Source organism: Oryx dammah, unplaced genomic scaffold, assembly GCF_014754425.2.
Source record: "Oryx dammah isolate SB20612 unplaced genomic scaffold, SCBI_Odam_1.1 HiC_scaffold_14, whole genome shotgun sequence".
In the NCBI taxonomy this organism is placed as follows: Eukaryota; Metazoa; Chordata; class Mammalia; order Artiodactyla; family Bovidae; genus Oryx; species Oryx dammah.
In genome coordinates, this window is record NW_024070198.1 from 18,735,049 (window position 1) to 18,752,677 (window position 17,629).

A 17,629-nucleotide genomic window follows, 5' to 3' on the forward strand; every position below is an offset into this window, starting at 1 on the left:
ACACACACACACACACCCTCCATTCCTGCTCCTACAGGGCTCATTAAGTCATACCACAACTGCACACTTCATTGTGTCTGACTGCCCCCTCTCGGATGAGGCTGTCAGCACACCTCCCACTCACAAAGGGAAAGGCAGCTTCCCATCCATGTGAAGGTGTCTGTGTGTGTGTGCGCATCCTGGAACCCAGGGAAAGGGCCTGCGGGAGAAGGGCAGGCAACGGGGCTTCGTGGGAAGGGAAGAGAGGATAGATAAATACGTAGATGGATAGATGATGCATAGATAGATAGAGAAGAAGATACTCATATTGAGACATCACAGCGGGAGGCAGGACCAAGGCTCTTCTACGGCAGCAGTGGGGAGCAGTGGCTAGGAAGGAAGACTGGGCAGGGATGCGGGGTTCGGACAAGTCAGGCCGGGAACCAGCTCTGCCCTTACTAGCTGGGTGACTTTGGGAAGGTTATCTCCCTTCTCTGAACCACACTCCCCAATGTTGCCTTGAGGGTTAAATGAATCCTGTGTGAAATATTTGGCGCCTGCCTGGTTCATCGGGTGAGTTCAATGAGTGACAGTTTTTGCTCTTGTGGGGGTTATCTGCGCCCCTCCCGCTGCCCCACCTCACCTGCCACACTCACCCACTTCCTGGAATGCAGGGGCCCATCATGGCGCCAATCACAGCATCTGTTGCTAGAGTGGCTTTTAGAGGCTCAGACTCAAACCACTGATCCAGCACCTGGGAAAGCAGAGCGGCATGGAGAAGGGCTTACCCGGGGAGCAGAGGCCCCATCATGGCAAGGTGCAGCCTGAGGCTGGGGCACCGCTCACCTTGGCGGCTGGAGCTGTGAGGACCTGGTGATACTGAGGCAGCTGGGCTCCCAGGATGCAACCTGAAAGAAGAGATTCATAAACCGCAAACCAAGACAGGCGAGAAGGGAATGCTTGGATCCTAACGGCTCTGCACCTGTTTCTTTACCTATAAAACGGGAGTCATATTTTCTACCCTTAAAAGCTATTGTGAGGATTAAATGAGGTAGGTGAAGCATTTCTAAATCTATAGGCACTTAATACATTTTAACTGTTAGAATTATTTGGGGGCCATTTTTAATTTGTGTCTTACTCTCTTTGAATTCTCTAAGGCTGTACCCTGAGAGGCAGTGGTTTGGCTAACCCATTTCTCTGACACTGATTTAAACTAGCTCAGAGAGGAACTGGGCACTAGAACCTTGAAGGTAGAGGTCATGAACTCTAGGCATTTTGCCCCAGTGCTGAGCTTGCTGTCTGGCACACAGCAGTTGCTCAATAAATGTTTACTACGTGAATGCTTAATGCATGTTTATTGCATGAGGTTCCTTGGACTGGCGATGTGGGAGGCAATGTCTGCTCTTGACATTTGTGATAGATTTTACCAGCTTGGCTCCTTCACCCTCCCCAGGTCCACACACTTTGCCCTGTTAACTGCATTGCCTCCCACCCTAGCTGAGTGGACCTGCCTTATTTCTTGATTCTAGGCTCACACGATTTGCCTGGCCACTGGAGTGTTTGCCAACATGATGCAATCAGGGGCTTGGAACTGGCCTGCACATCGGGGCTTGTCCTCTGCACTTTTGTCATTGATATAAGAAGGTCTTGCCTGGACGAGCCTGCATTTTCCAAGAAGAGGCAGAGAGGCACCTGGAGCAGGGCTGCCCTAGCCACAGATGCACATATGAGACCAGATCAGACCAGCTCAGCCCAGCTGGGATCAGCTGAAGCATGCAGACACATGAGAAATAAATGTTTATTTTTACACACCACTGGAATGTTGTAGTTTGTTATGTGGCAACTTTGTGACCACAGCTAACTAACTGGTTCAGTATTTTTGTAGAATATAGAGGCTCAGCTGCTCTTTGTATCCTTGTTGTTAGTTGTTCAGTTGCTCAGTGGTATCCAACCCTTTGTGACCCCATGAACTGCAGCACACCAGCCCTCCCTGTCCTTCACTATCTCCCGGAGTCTGATCAAACTCGTGTCCATTGAGTCAGTGATGTTATCCAACCATTTCATTCTCTGTCGTCCCCTTCTCTTCCTGCCTTCACTCTTTCCCAGCATCAGGGTCTTTTCCAGTGAGTTGGCTCTTCACATCAGGTGGCCAAAGTATTGGAGCTTTAGCTTCAGCATCAGTCCTTCCAATGAATATTCAGGGTTTATTTCCTTTAGGACTGACTGCTTTGATCTCCTTGCTGTCCAAGGGACTCTCGAGAGTCTTCTCCAGGAGCACAGTTTGGGTACACTTTGTACCCCAGAGGAGCAGTAGAAAATAATAGCAGGCTTGGTGAAACTTTCCTTCTCATACCCATGGGAGACATCACTAATTCGCCACAGATATTTTTCTTGCTGACTCCAATCATCTAGCATCCTTCTTGTATGGGGGCATCTCTTCAAACTCTCTTGGCCCCATCTCTCTCAGCCTCCCCCAGCCATGGCTATGGCGACAAGCTCCATGCAGGCTCCAGCCAGCTGCACGCAGTGCAGCCTGACCGCATCTCACCTCAGGCCTGTAAGATGTGCTTCTTCCTCATTTCTTCCCTGGAGCCTCTCTGACACCATGACAGGATACCCATGGGACGCACGTGGCACCCATGCACAACCCAGAAGTAGAGCCTCACGTGGGAGTTGATACCCATGGGGCAACCTCTGAATGCTGGGGAAGAGAACCCAGTGGGTAAACGTTTCCCCTCTCTTCCCTGGGCACGTCGTCACGTGCATTCCCTAAGGCTCCTCAGAAGGTCCAGGCAGGCCGTTATCGCGCACAGTGGTGGCCAGTTCAGTGACGCACCCTGGTGCTGACTCTCCCTCTTTCCCGTTCCTCCTTTTTTCCTTAGGATCCCCCTTCAAAATAAACTACTTGAACATAAGCCCTTGGTTCAGGCTCCATTTTTAGAGCATGCCAGCCTAAGATAAGACCGTCTCACTTACAGTGCTCCAGGCGGTCCCTATTAATTGACAGCAGTTGGCAGGCTGCCTCAGAGGTTCAGGCTTATGTCCAATCCTGGAGAAACTGGGCTCAGCCACATGAAGGCATTCATCATGCCCTGATACCTGCCCTTGGACTTACCTGCCTGCCACAGGGGCTTGAGGGTGGACAGCATCTTGAGTCTTTGTAGCAGGGAACCCCGCTGGAAGGCTTCCAGGTCCACCGGGGCTGAGTCCAGCAGAGGGTCAATGGCTAATGCCAAGCGATCCATGAATGCCTCATATCTGGGAAAGGCCTGGAACAGAGCTCTGAGTCAAGGTCCCACTGCCTAGAATTCCACAGGACCCTGTCCCCATGATCTGCCCTCCAGACCACCTGGCCTGCTGCCTCCCAGCCAAGCCTTGATGATCCTCAGGCCCCCCGCCCTGCCAAGCACGACTCCACTTGGCTGTGCAGAGTTACTGCTAGCTCTAGGTCTGTGCACTGGCATCAGCACCAGGGCAGGTGAGAGAGGGCCTGCATAGTAATAGTAGGAGGCCACCAGGGGGTGGCAGGGACAAGAGTCTAAGGCTGACCCGTTGTCAGCCATGGAAAACTCAAGAACCCTAGGACATGGTCTCTGTGATAAACCAAAGACCACTTGAAAGTTTCTTCTCCCTGTCCTGTCTTTGTATATCTTACTGGTAGAAGTAAGATCTCTTGCTCTGTACCCCAGCATGTTGACTCTTCCTTCCTGGTCTGCAAACCCCACCGCCCACATCCTTTCATCATCAGCAGGAACAGAACCCTGCCTCCCTTCATCCCACAATCTCCTACAACAGAATGCATATGACAGCCTGGTTATGACCCCCCTTCCCTGGATGGGTGCTTCCCTGGGGAGCAGGGATGGACATCTATGCCACCTGAGGCCCTATCTTACTTCTTAGCCCAGAGCTTTTAATTTTTCATTCTAGAACTCTTGGATATACCCATGGAATTTTAACACCTGTTACATTAAGAAAAGCTCTGTGTTGAATTGCACTGGAGACTCTTGATTAAAATGAAGGTAAACAGCTTTCTCTGCAACAGGTCTTCAATGTGACAACGTGCAAAGACAAAACCAGAATTCTGCTCCTGACTTTCCACACTGAGATGTGGCCTCTGCCTCCTGTTCCTGTGGTCACCAGCCATGGCCACGGCCACTGTCCTCTAGCTCAGGGACCCAGTCTTGTCCTGAATCCTCTCCAGTGTATCTGAGATGGGTAGGACTTGGAGGAGAGTGGAGGGAGTGCAACCTACAGAGTGCAACTGTACAAAAGAATCACGTGCAAAGCACTTAAAAAAAAAAAGCAAAGCTCCCTAAGTGACCTGATTGTCCACCAGGTTAGGAAACCACTGGTTAAAGAGAGACGCTGGATCTGTGGTTTTCTTGGTTTTACCCGATAGTAGATTAACAGAACCAAAATCATCCCCCATGGATTGCTTAACCCAGGTTCTTCTTAGAAAAATGTCTCCACCAACATATGAGTTAATGCTATGCCGTCAGCTTGTATCTAGGTTGGTACAACAAATGACCACTCAGAGAATCTTCTTCTGTCTGTAAAACCAATCACACCAAGCCCATTACATTCAATGACTCACCTAGACAAAGCTACCCAACAAACTCCTTGCTGTTCAGTCCCAAGGGAAAACTGTGCCTTCTCCATCAGACCTACTCATCATCATGGGCACATTCTTGCCTTGGGCTGCCAGGGAATGATGCCAAAATAGATGAGTATTTATTGTAACTCTCTTGTCCTAAATTCCTGATCCAGTTTGTTCTATCTTTAACTGTCTCTTATCCCACCTTTTTCTTTTTGACCTTCATGTGCTTTAATATGGAAAGCCACTTGGAATTCTGTCTGAAAGGAGAGATAGAAAGCATATACAATATAAGGACATATCAGTGGATTCCCTTTAGAAACTTGAACAGTGGCTTCATGCTGAACACACACGGGTTTGAGGGTCTCCCGTGTCCACTGGTCTTAGCCACTGATCTCCATCCCTTCTCTTTGCAGTGCCCAAGATCAAAAGCTGGCGCAGACTGGAGCCCTCGTAGGGCAGATGGGGTGGGCTGTCCACACCCCTGTGGTCTTGGACAACTTGCTCTGGCAGAATTCCAACCAGGCCCATTTCCTTTCAACAGCGGCCTCCAAAGGCCCTGGGGGCCCAGTGGCTAAGTTTCTGCACTTCCAATGCAGGGGGCCCGGGTTCAATCCCTGGTCAGGCATCTAATTTTCACATGCTGCAACTAAATATCCCACATACTGCTACTATAAGACCTGGGGCAGTCAAATAATTTTTTTTTTAAAGAGCCCATCTCTCAGAAAATAATGTTTAAAAAGAAAAAAGAGCAGCCTCCAGGCTGAGATGGAGGAGAAGATCCATCGCCTGTCACTCTCCTTACCTGGGCATCCTTTCTTGAGAACTGGGCTATCTGCTTCTGATTTTCCGCCATGTCTGTGCCCAGCAGAAGAGACCGGGGCACCTTACCCCCTGTGCTCTCTTCCAGCATTGGAGTGAAGGAGTAGGGGTTTCGGAGATGAAGCCTCAGCCCATGTTTCTGCAGAACACAGATAGCACAGGTAACATTTGAAGGGATCTGCCCATGACCCTTCTCTGATTGTGCTTGGGTGAGCTGTATTTTTTTGGGCTCCAAAATCACTGCAGATGGTAACTGCACCCATGAAATTAAAAGACGCTTACTCCTTGGAAGGAAAGTTATGACCAAACTAGGCAGCATATTGAAAAGCAGAGACATTACTTTGCCAACAAAAGTCCGTCTCTTCAAGGCTATGGTTTTTCCAGTAGTCATGTATGGATATGAAAGTTGGACTATAAAGAAAGCTGAGTGCTGAAGAATTGATGCTTTTGAACTGTGGTGTTGGAGAAGACTCTTGAGAGTCCCTTGGACTGCAAGGAGATCCAAACAGTCCATCCTAAAGGAGATCAGTCTGGAGTGTTCATTGGAAGGACTGATGTTGAAGCTGAAGCTCCAGTACTTTGGCCACCTGATACAAAGAGCTGACTCATTGGAAAAGACCCTGATGCTGGGAAAGATTGAGGGCAGAAGAGGACAACAAGGGATGAGATGGTTGGATGGTATCACCAGCTTGATAGAGATGACTTTGAGTAAACTCTGGGGGTTGGTGATGGACAGGGAGGCCTGGCATGCTGTGATCCATGGGGGTCATGAAGAGTCGAACTCAACTGAGCGACTGAAATGAACTGAACTGACCTGTATGTATTTAGGTACCTGTATGCAGGTTCCAGGTGGCGCTAGTGGTAAAGAACCTGCCTGCCAATGCAGGAGACATAAGAGACGTGGGTTCGATCCCTGGGTCAGGAAGATCCCCTGGAGAAGGGCATGGCAACCTATTCCAGTATTCTTGCCTGGAGAATCCCATGTACCAAGGAGCCTGGCAGGCTACACAGTCCAAGGGGTAACAGAGAGTTGGACATGACTGAAGTGACTTAGCATGAACATATACGTGTAGCTTCCCAAGGCATGTGGTCCTGGTTCCTATCTTTGATATAAGCGTATAAAAATCCCTCTTGCCCAGGCACACTGTGGCAGACCATACCACACCATGCGATGCCACACATATATGCCACACCATGCTATGCCCCATCACACCATGCCACGCTACCCAGTGCCAGGGACTGTACCAGGGCTGACAATGGTTACATCACAATGGTTCTGTAAGCAGATCATCCTCATTGTAAAATGCAATAGCAGAGGCTCAGAGAAGCGAAATAACGTGTTCAAGGTCACACAGGGAGACGGATCCAGGTTTCAAACCACATCCCTGTGACTCCAAAACCCTGGCTCTCAGCAGTAGCCTTTAAATGCTCCCATTTCAGAAATAATTAAGACTGAGAAAGACACAATAAAGCCACAGTTATGTGAAAATCCATACTTACAAGGTAGATAAATTATTCACATAAAAAAACCCTTTTATTTACTTTGCAGACTCATTTACTCCATGGTCACTTTAAATGGAAGTTCCCTTGTTGCATTTAAAATATTTGATTTACACATATTTGATTAGCACACAGAACTTTCCAAGAGCACATTTACTTCTTCAAAGAAGGTGGAGATAAAGCAAAAGGAGCCTGTGCTACCCTTACAAATAAGACATCCTGTTCCTTCTAGAGACTTTTTTCCTAAACCGCTTTTTTGACGCATGATTGACATACAAGGAGCTGTATGTATTTAAAGTATGCAACTTGATAGATGTGGCCTCTAGAGACTTCTTCCCCCAGATACACTTTGGTCTGCTCCCACCTCTTTGAGGTCTTTGCTCAGATGTTACCTGACTAGCATCCTCAGCTCCCCCCGACCCTTTGGCTCTGCTTAATTTTTCTCCAAAGCACTTATCACCACCTGGTCAATGACATACTTAGTTTTCCTCTGTCTACACAGGTAGGATGTGAGCTCTCTGAACTCAGGGGCTGAGTCTCTTTTTCTCAGTGATGTATCTGCAGCATCTAGATACCATGTGATCAATACATAGTCTATTGACTAAACACACTGCTGCAGACAGGGCACCACCCCAGAGGACAGAAACGAGATCTGTGAGCAGAAGTTTTAGGAAAACACACAGAAACCCAAAGAGACCTTTCCAATATTACAGCAGAAGTCTCCCCCCAACCACGGGCACTCCAGATGGCAGGATCTCCATGACTGAGCATTGTGGAGGTGCATCCAAGTGTTGGAAGGGGTGGGGCTGGGAGACCCACAGGATCCTTCCTAAAGCTGAGATGGGAAATTTCTTTGATTACAAACTGGAGGAATTTGCAACTTGGTTCCTCTTGATACAGTGAACTCTCTACCATGCAGGAGGCACCCTCAGTTCCTCTGAGTCTCTCACCCTTGGCCTCCTATCCATCACCAAATCTCAGAGCTCAGCCTCCAGACCTCATCCACATCTCCCCTACCCCTTGCCCTGCCTCAGCCCAGCTGCCACCTTCGGAGCTGCCCTGCACCCGCTTCCACCACAATCCACGCCATCCAGCAGGAGGACTGATCTTTCATAAAGTCATAAATCCCATCACCTCACTTCCCGACTCTACTGTCTCCCTGCTGTGCTCAAATAAAATGCAGGCCCTTCCTCCCAGCCCCCAAGGCCCAGTCTCCTCCGGCCCTGCCCATCTCCCTTACTGTCTGCTGCCCCTCTGCCTGGTACTTCTGCTCTGGCCACTTGACCTTCCTTTCCCTTAGGCCTGTCCACTTCCACTTCCTTCTGCCTGGAATATTCTCCCCTCAGATGTCCACAGTGCTGGTGACTTCTTGGCATTTGAATGTCAGCTCAGATGTTCCCCCTGGCTCCAAGGGAGGATTTCCTGGTCACCAGTCCAGGCTGGGCATCCAGGCCCTCGCTGTTGTGTTGCCTCAGTTTCCTTGCTATAGGTGTGCTTACCTCCACCTGAAGTTCTCTCACTAAGCGCTCAGCCTCGCCACCCTCCCTCACCACCTTCGGTCCACATGTCTCTCCCAGGGCCTGGCACAGGACAGTTGCTCAGCAACATGTGCTGAATGAATGAATCAATAACCCCTCAAAAAGGGATCCAAGAAGAACCCAGAGTTTGCTTCAGGTCTAAGTAATTGAACATGATTCATTTATTTGTCTGATTTCAGGACTTTCTCCCATAAAGAGAGTGACTGTCCTGTCTGACTCCTTGTGACCCCATGGACTGCAGCATGCCAGGCTTCCCTGGCCTTCACTGTCTCCTGCTCAAACTCATGTCCATTGAGTCGATGATACCATCCAACCATCTCATCCTCTGTCACCCTCTTCTCCTGCCCTCACTCTTTCCCAGCATTAGGGTCTTTTCCAACAAGTTGGCTTTTCACATCAAGTGGCCAAAGTACTGGAGCCCCAGCCGGCTGCCCCAGGCACTGTGCTAATGATGAGTGAACACCAACTACCTCAAGAGCCTTCTGAGGCTGGTAAGATTATATCCCCATCTTACAGATAAGGAAGATGAGGCACTGCAAGGCTAAGTCACACAGCTGCTAACGGCAGAGCAGAAATTCAAAACCGAACTGGTTCCAGAGGCTGAGATCCCAGCCCTGTGCTCTACCCAGGACAGATGTCGATCCTGAGAGCTCACATCTGAGACCTGGCCCATGGCCACTGGCAAAGTGCACGAGGCTGAGCAGGGTGGCTATCAAGATGCCCTTGGCGGTGGCACATCAGAGCTCAGAACAAGGGGGAAGAGTCGGTTAGACTTGGCTCCTCAGTCATTTCCTTGTGTGTGAGCTTAAGCCTCTGCGTTCCCTCATAAAATGGGGACTCCTACCCATGCACTTGCCACCATGCATAACTAGTGTGTCTGAAAATTGCCTTCAGTGATAGGCTGGTTTGTCTGGGGACAGAGACCTGTCCCCAGGCCTCAGCAGGATTCCACCTGATCCTGGCTGGTGACAGATGCGCTCGCAGTCTCAGGGACTCAAAGAATAATTTCTCTCATGGTGACCATGACTTAATGTCCTATTAATTCCAAACTCAGCACAGAGCTGGTGCTGACATGCTGTCAGCCTCATATGCAGATGGCACCCAGGACCCTCTCTGAGTGGTGGGTGGCGGAGGCACCAAGCAGCTAAGTGGCTCCAGGAATGCATGGCCGTTTGTCAAAGAGGCAGCTAGGGGTAAAAGGAATCTGAAAGGGCGGGGGCAAGACTGTGGACTAAGGAAAGGCTAAGAGGAGTCTACAGGGGCAGACTGGGAGTTCCCAGGATGCCCTACAATGGCTCAGGAGCCCGAAGAGCTGAAAGTCTGATTGCTCAAGTTGCCCAGGATGGTGACTGGCTCTCAAGTGTAAGGAGGGCAGCAGGTGGGCCCAGGACCTAAGGCAGCTTTGCAAACTCAGGTGTCCAGGTGCCCAGGTGCCCAAGGGTTCCTATGGGGGCTGGACAGGGCCCCAGGGAGTGATGGACAAAGCACAGCCAGGATGGCATTCCTGTAAGGGGTCAGCTGGTGCGGCATCTAGGAACATAGGCTTGGAGACATTTGATTTGTGTATGAAATTTCTCAATCTTTAAGACACCAGGTGGGCCAGACAAAGCCCATCTGTGGGCAGGCATGAAGGAGAGCATGGGAGATAGACACACCCTCGAAGGGAAGAGTAGCAGCTGCCCACTTTCCCCCAGGCCATGGAGCAGGTGGATGGACACACACATGTACACACACACACATACTCTACCTTCAGCTCCAATTCGGAGTAAATCTGCGGTCGTAGCAGGCTGAGGAGGTAGGATGCTCGGGAGAACTTAAACCCTGAAGATGAATTGGATGAAGACAGTCACAGGGATCACCAGTGGTCACCCCCATGCCCCTCACCCACCTCTTTGGCTCACCTGGGATTATCTCCTCTGTGACAGCCGCACCCCCGATCACGTGGCGTCTCTCGAAGACCGCCGTGTTCACTCCAAATCTCTGCAGGTATGCCGCCTGGGATGAGGCACACAGGCCTTCCCTTTATTCCTGGGGTCGACCCGCAGGGACCTCACCACAGGGCTGGCTCAAGCTGTCCCTGCCTCTGAGATGCTCTTCCCCCGCCCTTCCATAAATGCCCACCTCCTCAGATGTCCTCTGAGACCTGGCATGACTGCTCATGTCCCTCCACTTCCCAGCCCCAGGTGACCTTCCCTCCTGCTCTGTCTGGAGCCCCTGTGAGCTCGTGCCCATCTCCTGGGTGGAGTGGCGGCAAGCCTCACCCTTCTCCCTAGCCTGCAGCAGGCAGCACTGGGGGCGTGTTGTGTGAGCACTGAGGACACCATTCCACTCCCCTCTTTTCCTGCTGGGGCAACCTCAGTACCTGATCCATCTGGCCTCAATTTCCTCCTGTGCAAAAATGGGGCTGATGATAGCAACACCCACTTTTCCTGCTTCACAGGGCTGCTGTGAGAATTCTCTGAGCTGGTCCTTGCTGCTGCTGCAGCTGCTAAGTTGCTTCAGTCATGTCCGACTTTGTGCAACCCCATAGATGGCAGCCCACCAGGCTCCTCCGTTCCTGGGATTCTCCAGGCAAGAACACTGGAGTGGGTTGCCATTTCCTTCTCCAATGAATGAAAGTGAAAAGTGAAAGTGAAGTTGCTCAGTCATGTCTGACTCTTAGCAACCCCATGGACTGCAGCCCACCAGGCTCCTCCATCCATGGGATTTTCCAGGCAAGAGTACTGGAGTCGGGTGCCATTGCCTTCTCTGGAGCTGGTCCCTAGAAGGAACTTAAACATGGGTCCCTGGCACATGGGGATGTGTTCGGTCAATGAAGCTATGATTATAATATGGTGTCATTTTGGGGGACAAATGTTTCAGGGGAGAGTATTAATCTTTCTCTAGCACTTGGTGGAAAATCAATAAATATTTGTTGAACCAAACTAGTCCTCCATCTACTGACCTAAAATGCTGGCCCTCCCACCATCGCCACAACCAAGGTGACAACTCGGATGGTGTAGCTCAGAAGGCAGACTTTTGGTGACTACTGTGCCAGATGCTGTGCGAGCATCGTCTCATACGATCCGTCTTAGAGCTAGGCACCGTGATTCTCCCCATTTCACAGAGGAGGAAGTGAGGCTCAGTGAGGCTAACAGCTCAAGTTCACAGAACTGATGCGTAGAGGTGTGGAAACTGAACCCGGTCCGTACACAGAATCTACGCTCCTGACACGTCCTAACGAGAAAGGAGAAAGAGGAGCCTCGTCACATCTGGAAACTGGCCTCAGAGGTGAGCCATGTTTCTCCCATTAGACGTCAACAGTCCCACAGTGATGACTGCAGACAGAGGTGGTCTGAGACCACGATACAGGGGACAGAGCAGGGCCACGTCACAGCTGTGTCTTAGCAAAGACGAGACGAGGTCTGTGGGTCACCTCAAGATCCCAGTCACTGGCTCTCATGGCCAAGATGCGTGATGCCGTGTGTGGGGGGCGACCACTCTGCACGCTAGCCTCCCCTCCCTGCAGACACAGTTTAGAGATGCCCCCGCTCTCCAACAGTAACCAATCTAGGGCCAACTCCCTACTTTCTCAGGCTGGCCCCAAATCATTCAGCGAAGTGCATGACTATCCTCTCATTTGAGCAAGGCTTCTTGAGCCGGGCCCTCAGGGCACACCATCTATTTCCCTTTCCCTCAATTCAGTGAGGGTGGGCATTTTAATTCTCATTTTATCATGGGTCAGAGAGTAGCCGACTGGCCTTAACCTTCACAGGTGGAAAGTGGCTGAGCTGGGAGACAAACCCATGTTCATATTAATATAAAAATCAGTGTTTTAAATTACTGATCAGTTGAGTTAAATAGGGGGCTTCCCTGGTAGCTCAGTTAGTAAAGAATCTGCCTGCAATGCAGGACACCCTGGTTTGATTCCAGGGTCGGGAAGATAAGCTGGAGAAGGGATAGGCTACCCACTCCAGTATTCTTAGGCTTCCCTTGTGGCTCAGCTGGTAAAGAATCCACCTGCGATGTGGGAGACCTGGGTTTGATCCTGGGGTTGGGACGATCCCCTGGAGAAAGGAAAGGCTACCCACTCCAGTATTCTGGCCTGGAGAATTCCATGGACTGTATAGTCCATGGGGTTGCAAAGAACTGGACACGACTGGGTGACTTTCACTTTCACTTGAGTTAAATAATGTCCCCTGTAACATGTTTGAATAAAACTGCTATACTGGGGAAAGTATTAAGATGTAACACAGGTCTCCTGGCTCCCCACATTGCTGAATCCCCTGCACCGATATTCTAGAGCAGACGCTGCTCAGAAGAATGCTCTGTGTGAATCTTGAGGCCTGAACCTTGATCACACACTGTGGCCTCCTAGGGGTACACAGACTCTGGTTTGAGAAGCACAGCCTCAGGGTCACCCTGGCCTGTGGTCAGCCTGGGACCCAGTTGCCAACTGTGCCAGGGCAGAGCCCTGCCTTCTCTGCTGGACCGGCTCCCTCACTGTCTCCAGGGTACACCGTGGACCATGTTTAGCTGCATGTTCCCCAGGGTGGTGCCTGGCATAGACCTAGCTTGGGAACGCTGGCTCTGCATACAAGGACAGCCCACCATCTGGAGTCAAAGGGCCCCCAGCCCCAGTTACCTGCTCCCTAAGGTTCTAACCTGCCTCCCGTGTTATGTCCATTACACACTTTCCCAGCCGTTTATCACCTTGCTTATGAAAGGTCAAGGGGGAAACCTATGAGCATTAAGGAGAGGCAAGCAATCCTATGTCGTCTTTAAGGGCTGTGGATGTCCTCTTGAGCCAGTCACTGGCCAGCACTGGGGTGAGGGGACCAGCCGGCCTTTGCTTTCCCCCAGCGACCCTCATCCTGCTGGCTTCCTTACACTCCTGCTGGGAGCCACACACCCAGGGGCCAGTGAAGGGGGGTGGAGGGCGGGGGACTCACAGCCACCAGCCCGTTGTGTCCTGCAACGAGACAGAGGAGAGGGGAGGAAAGTGACCGTGGTCAGTGGGCAGATACATTCCTGGAGGAGTGTGGCCACCCACCCCTGTCCCCATGCCCATGAAGATCCTGGCAGGTAGCAGAACCTGGGGGACCCCTCACCTGAACCTGGATGTTGGAACAGCATCTAGCTTGATACTGTAAGACACCTGGTCTTTGGGGGAATCACAAAACCCTGGTTCTTGCCCCGAACTGAAAAAAGTCCTGTCACCTTGGCTTGGCCAATGGCTCATGCTGGAGTGGGGACAAGGGGAACCCGCAGGCATCAGATGAAAGTGACCCCACAAAGCCTTGCTGGGCTTCCAGCAAAGGAGGTTGAGCAGATGACTGTCGGAGGGAGTGTCAAAGTTGACCTAGAGAAAGAGAGGGAGGCATGATTGTGCTCTGATGCCAGTGCCCCTGGTCATCCAGGTGAGTGCTGGTCATCTGGACAGTTGCTGCCAAGCAGGGCTTGCTTTGCCCAAGCTTGCCGCACAACAGTGCTCCAGAAGGGGAATCTTTGTCAGTTTCCAGTGTTCCTGAGATAGAACAGCTCAAAATGAACTCAACACATACAGCTTCAACGTTTGCTGGAGTTGCTGAGTGTGCTTCAGGGTGCTAGATGATTGGGCAGATTTGTCTGGTATAAAGTTTCTTTCCAAAAATTTTAGGCAGGCAGCCCCTGGGGTGCAAGCCCTGAACTTGGTTTGGGGTCCCATATCCCACACTAGGTCCATGGCTAGCAAGTGCCTCTCCAGCTCTGAGAAGCTTCAGGATCACTTGAGGACGTGCGTCATCACTGATTCCCGGAGCCCTCCCTGGAATCTACTGGGCAGGCTGGGGGCAGGGACTAGGATGGACTTCACAGAAGCTCCCTGGTCATTCAGACGCAGGCGGTCTCAGACCCACAGGCCTGGCACGTGTTTCATGAACTAATATCGAATCTTCATGTGATAAGCATGTCATGATCTATTTGATTATATTTCATTTAAAAATGCTGGTCGATAGAGTACTGTTTTTACCTGCTTTTGATAGTTTTCTTAAGAAAGTTTTAAAAGTGTGATGGATGGGAATTATGAATGAATTTCAACCTGAAGTCTGAAAAGCCATGCTCTCAAACACGTACAGCAGATTAAAGGCAGACTGTCCTGGGCTCACCCTGGTGTTTGCTGTCTTTTTCACATATAAACAGAGGGCCTGCTGGGCTTGCAGTGTCCTGGGGAGGATGAGCAGTAATATACCTAAAGCACTTGTGCCTTAGCAGACCCATAATTAGTGCTGATCATAAATCCTGGAAAACTAATAAAGGCTTCCAGGCAACAGGGTCCAGTTCAGTCGTCACATGTAAGCCCACAAATGCACAAACAGACCTCAAATGGCAAAGGGCAGGGATCCAATAGCCCAAGTTCCTCCTCCCTCCACCACTCCCCCACTCTAGTTGTGGCTGAAACTTTGTCCTGCGGCTTCTGATGACCTCTCCCTTGCCCTGGAAGGAGTCTAAGCTGCAGGCTCAGCTAATCTCCAGGCCTGACTGCAGGGCTCCTTAGGCAGCAGGCACAGAGGCATGCGGGGGAGGGGTGTGCTTCCTGAATGTGTGGGCTGCAGGTGCCACATCAGATCCACTCCCCGAGCTGGTTAGGTGTGACGATCCCCTCAGAACCCTAATCACCAGGTAGGGAGCCCTTGAACTGCATTTTAACAAGCTCCTTGGGTCATCCTTTAGGCAAATTTGGACAAATAACTGAGTCAGGATGACGCCCAGGTTACTGGTGTGACTTCAGGGAGCAGAGGTGATCTGTATCTCAGAAGATGCCTCTGTGCTCCTCACTCAGGTTGGCTAAGGCTTCAAACCAGGTTTCCTGCCTTGGTTGGCAATCAGAGAAGCAACGTTGAAGAAAAATTCACACCTGAGACGCACACTTGTGAGCCATTCACCGAGGTACCTGGGGACCTAGGATCAACCCTCTCTGCCAAGAGACAGCAGGGGTGGGTTGTCTCCAAGGGCAGAAAAGGTGGGAGGAAATTCCGTTTACTGAGCCCAGCCAGTGGGCACTGGAGCTGGAGTCCCCCAGCCCTGGAAGTTAGTGAGACAGTTGTCAAACAGCCCCTGATAAAAAATTATATAAACTAACAATGAAATAATGATATTAAAAACAAAGGTAATAAATACTCAAAGCTTGTCACTTCGTAATTGTTTTACTATACTTTCCTATAGTCTATGTCTTCACAGTTATTTACATCCATGGACATATACAGGGGCCACGCTACCTGATGGTGCCAGGCTGCATCTCTCTCCCAAATTCGCATTCAGAGACATAACATTGGTAACTTAGAAAAAGGCTGCAGTGGAAGTATCCACACCATGGAAATCCACGAACACTACACACCAAGGCCTGGGTTGTTATTTTTTTTGGTTGTTAGACTTAAGCAAGTGATGGAGAAAATGCTAATAATGCAAATTAAATTTAACTGGCAGTTGTGCCCACAGCAGTTACACTGTGAAACAGAGCAAACAATTGCGGGACTGTTCTTCTCCTGTTTGCAAAATATTATTTGACTGAGCAAGATCATTCCAATTGTTGAAGGAGGAGAGAAGTTCTGACATAAAATCTTTGTTTCACTTTCCTTATGCTCTTTAAAGAAAATAAAAATATCAAACAATGTTGCCTTTGGAACTATTTTCATTTGTCAAATTACAGCCATAGGTTGGTTACTGAGTTTGGCAAAAGTCACAAGCATTTGCTAAGAGTGGACTGGCTACCTGGAGTTTAGAGTATTGTATATTTTATCTGCAAAACTGTGCTACACTTCTTTGACTTCAGTTTTTACAATAAACTTATGTATGGATATACATGCACATATTCTCCCCGGAGAGGTTACTGGTGAGCACTTACCAGCACAGGACAGCTCTCCATAGGGATAAAAATGAAGAAAGGCCCAAATAGGGATGTAGCTTTAAAGCCGTGTGATGAGCAGGTCTTTCCAGGCCTGTCATCCCCTTTCTGTATAAACCCAGTTGGAAATAATGTCAGAAGTAGAATTTGAGGCTGTGAGTGGAAGGCCCCAAGAAAAGGAGCCTGGTCCTGGCCTGGTACCTCACAGGCTCAAGGTGGAATCAGTGCCCTGCACCCTGGGGCTCAGCAAAGCATAGCAGGGTCACTGCAGCCGGTCCTGTACAGCCCAGGCGGGCAAGGCAGTGCGGGCTGTCACTTCTGCAGACAGGCGGGAGGACCTCTGGGACTCGTGTCCATTTTTCCCTAACTCCCCTTGACGGAATGGCTGTAGTGTCCTCAGGATGGTCTCAGTGGTCAGGTGCTGGTGACCAGAACTCAGGTCACTTGTGTTAGTTGCTCACACTACTTAGTCGTGTCTGACTCTTAGTGACCCTGTGGACTGTAGCCCGCCAGGTTCCTCTGTCCATGGGATTCTCCAGGTAAGAACACTGGAGTGGGTTGCCATTTCCTTCTCCAGGGGATCTTCCCGACCCAGGGATTAAATCCAGGTCTGCACTGCAGGCAGATTCTTTACCATCTGAGCCACCAGGGAAACCCCAGAACACTTGGGGCGGCAGGATTTCACAGGTCTGTTGTACCAGGGCTCCTTCCTTGCAACCCTTATCTACCATATACTTTCCAAGAATGTGGCAGCAACTGGCTAATTTCACAGGAGATTCATGGAAACTCCTGAACTCACTTAGTCCTCCCCGGCCATTTTAGATGGGAAGATTCAAGCCCAGAGAGGGCAAAAATCTGCTCCAGGCCACACCACAAGTCGACGGTAGAGCCAGCTCCAGAATCCTGGCACCTGCTCTCAGATGGGTGGAGTTTTCACCCTAGCACTTGCTCTCACCCCAAATCTTGGCTAGCCTGTGCCAAAGCAGTGAGAGGGCAAGGGCGTGGATGGGCACCCCCGCCCCCACCCCAGGATTCTGAGCAGGCTGTCCTCTGGCCCCTCAGCTCCAGCCCAGCCCACTTTACCTGCGCCTACCACCACTGCATCGTACTCAGGTTTCAGGCGTCCCCTGGTGTCCGAGAGAGCTCGTCTCCATGTGGGGCGGGGAGAGGCGCCCAAGGCCCTCCTGAGCCCTCGGCCACATGTGGTCATTTCTGCCCAGGACTAGGCCGGGAATTTGCTTGCAAGCAGCCTTTTGTGCCTCTCCAGGCAGGAGGAGGAGCAGGGAGGAGGAAGAGGAGGAGCTGCAGCCCAGCTGCCGTACTTGGCCCTGGGCC

At 50.6% G+C, this 17,629-nt stretch overlaps 1 protein-coding gene across 3 annotated transcripts in view; it reads right to left on the reverse strand.

Moving 5' to 3' along the window:
- Positions 1–17,629, reverse strand: part of PYROXD2 (pyridine nucleotide-disulphide oxidoreductase domain 2) — a 24,809-nt gene extending 7,180 nt beyond the window's left edge. Inside the window, exons 1-8 of one of the 3 annotated variants that reach the window (XM_040254186.1) lie at positions 17,378–17,629; positions 13,365–13,384; positions 10,335–10,428; positions 10,181–10,254; positions 5,379–5,534; positions 3,095–3,248; positions 826–887; positions 636–733 (exon numbers count right to left, since the gene is read on the reverse strand). In XM_040254186.1, the coding sequence (XP_040110120.1) occupies positions 636–733; positions 826–887; positions 3,095–3,248; positions 5,379–5,534; positions 10,181–10,254; positions 10,335–10,428; positions 13,365–13,384; positions 17,378–17,504 (785 nt within the window). In that variant the 5' untranslated portion in view covers positions 17,505–17,629. Of the gene's footprint in view, positions 1–635; positions 734–825; positions 888–3,094; positions 3,249–5,378; positions 5,535–7,592; positions 7,731–10,180; positions 10,255–10,334; positions 10,429–13,364; positions 13,385–17,377 lie in introns of those variants that run through there. The other 2 variants (XM_040254185.1, XM_040254187.1) reach the window with 2 other exon arrangements.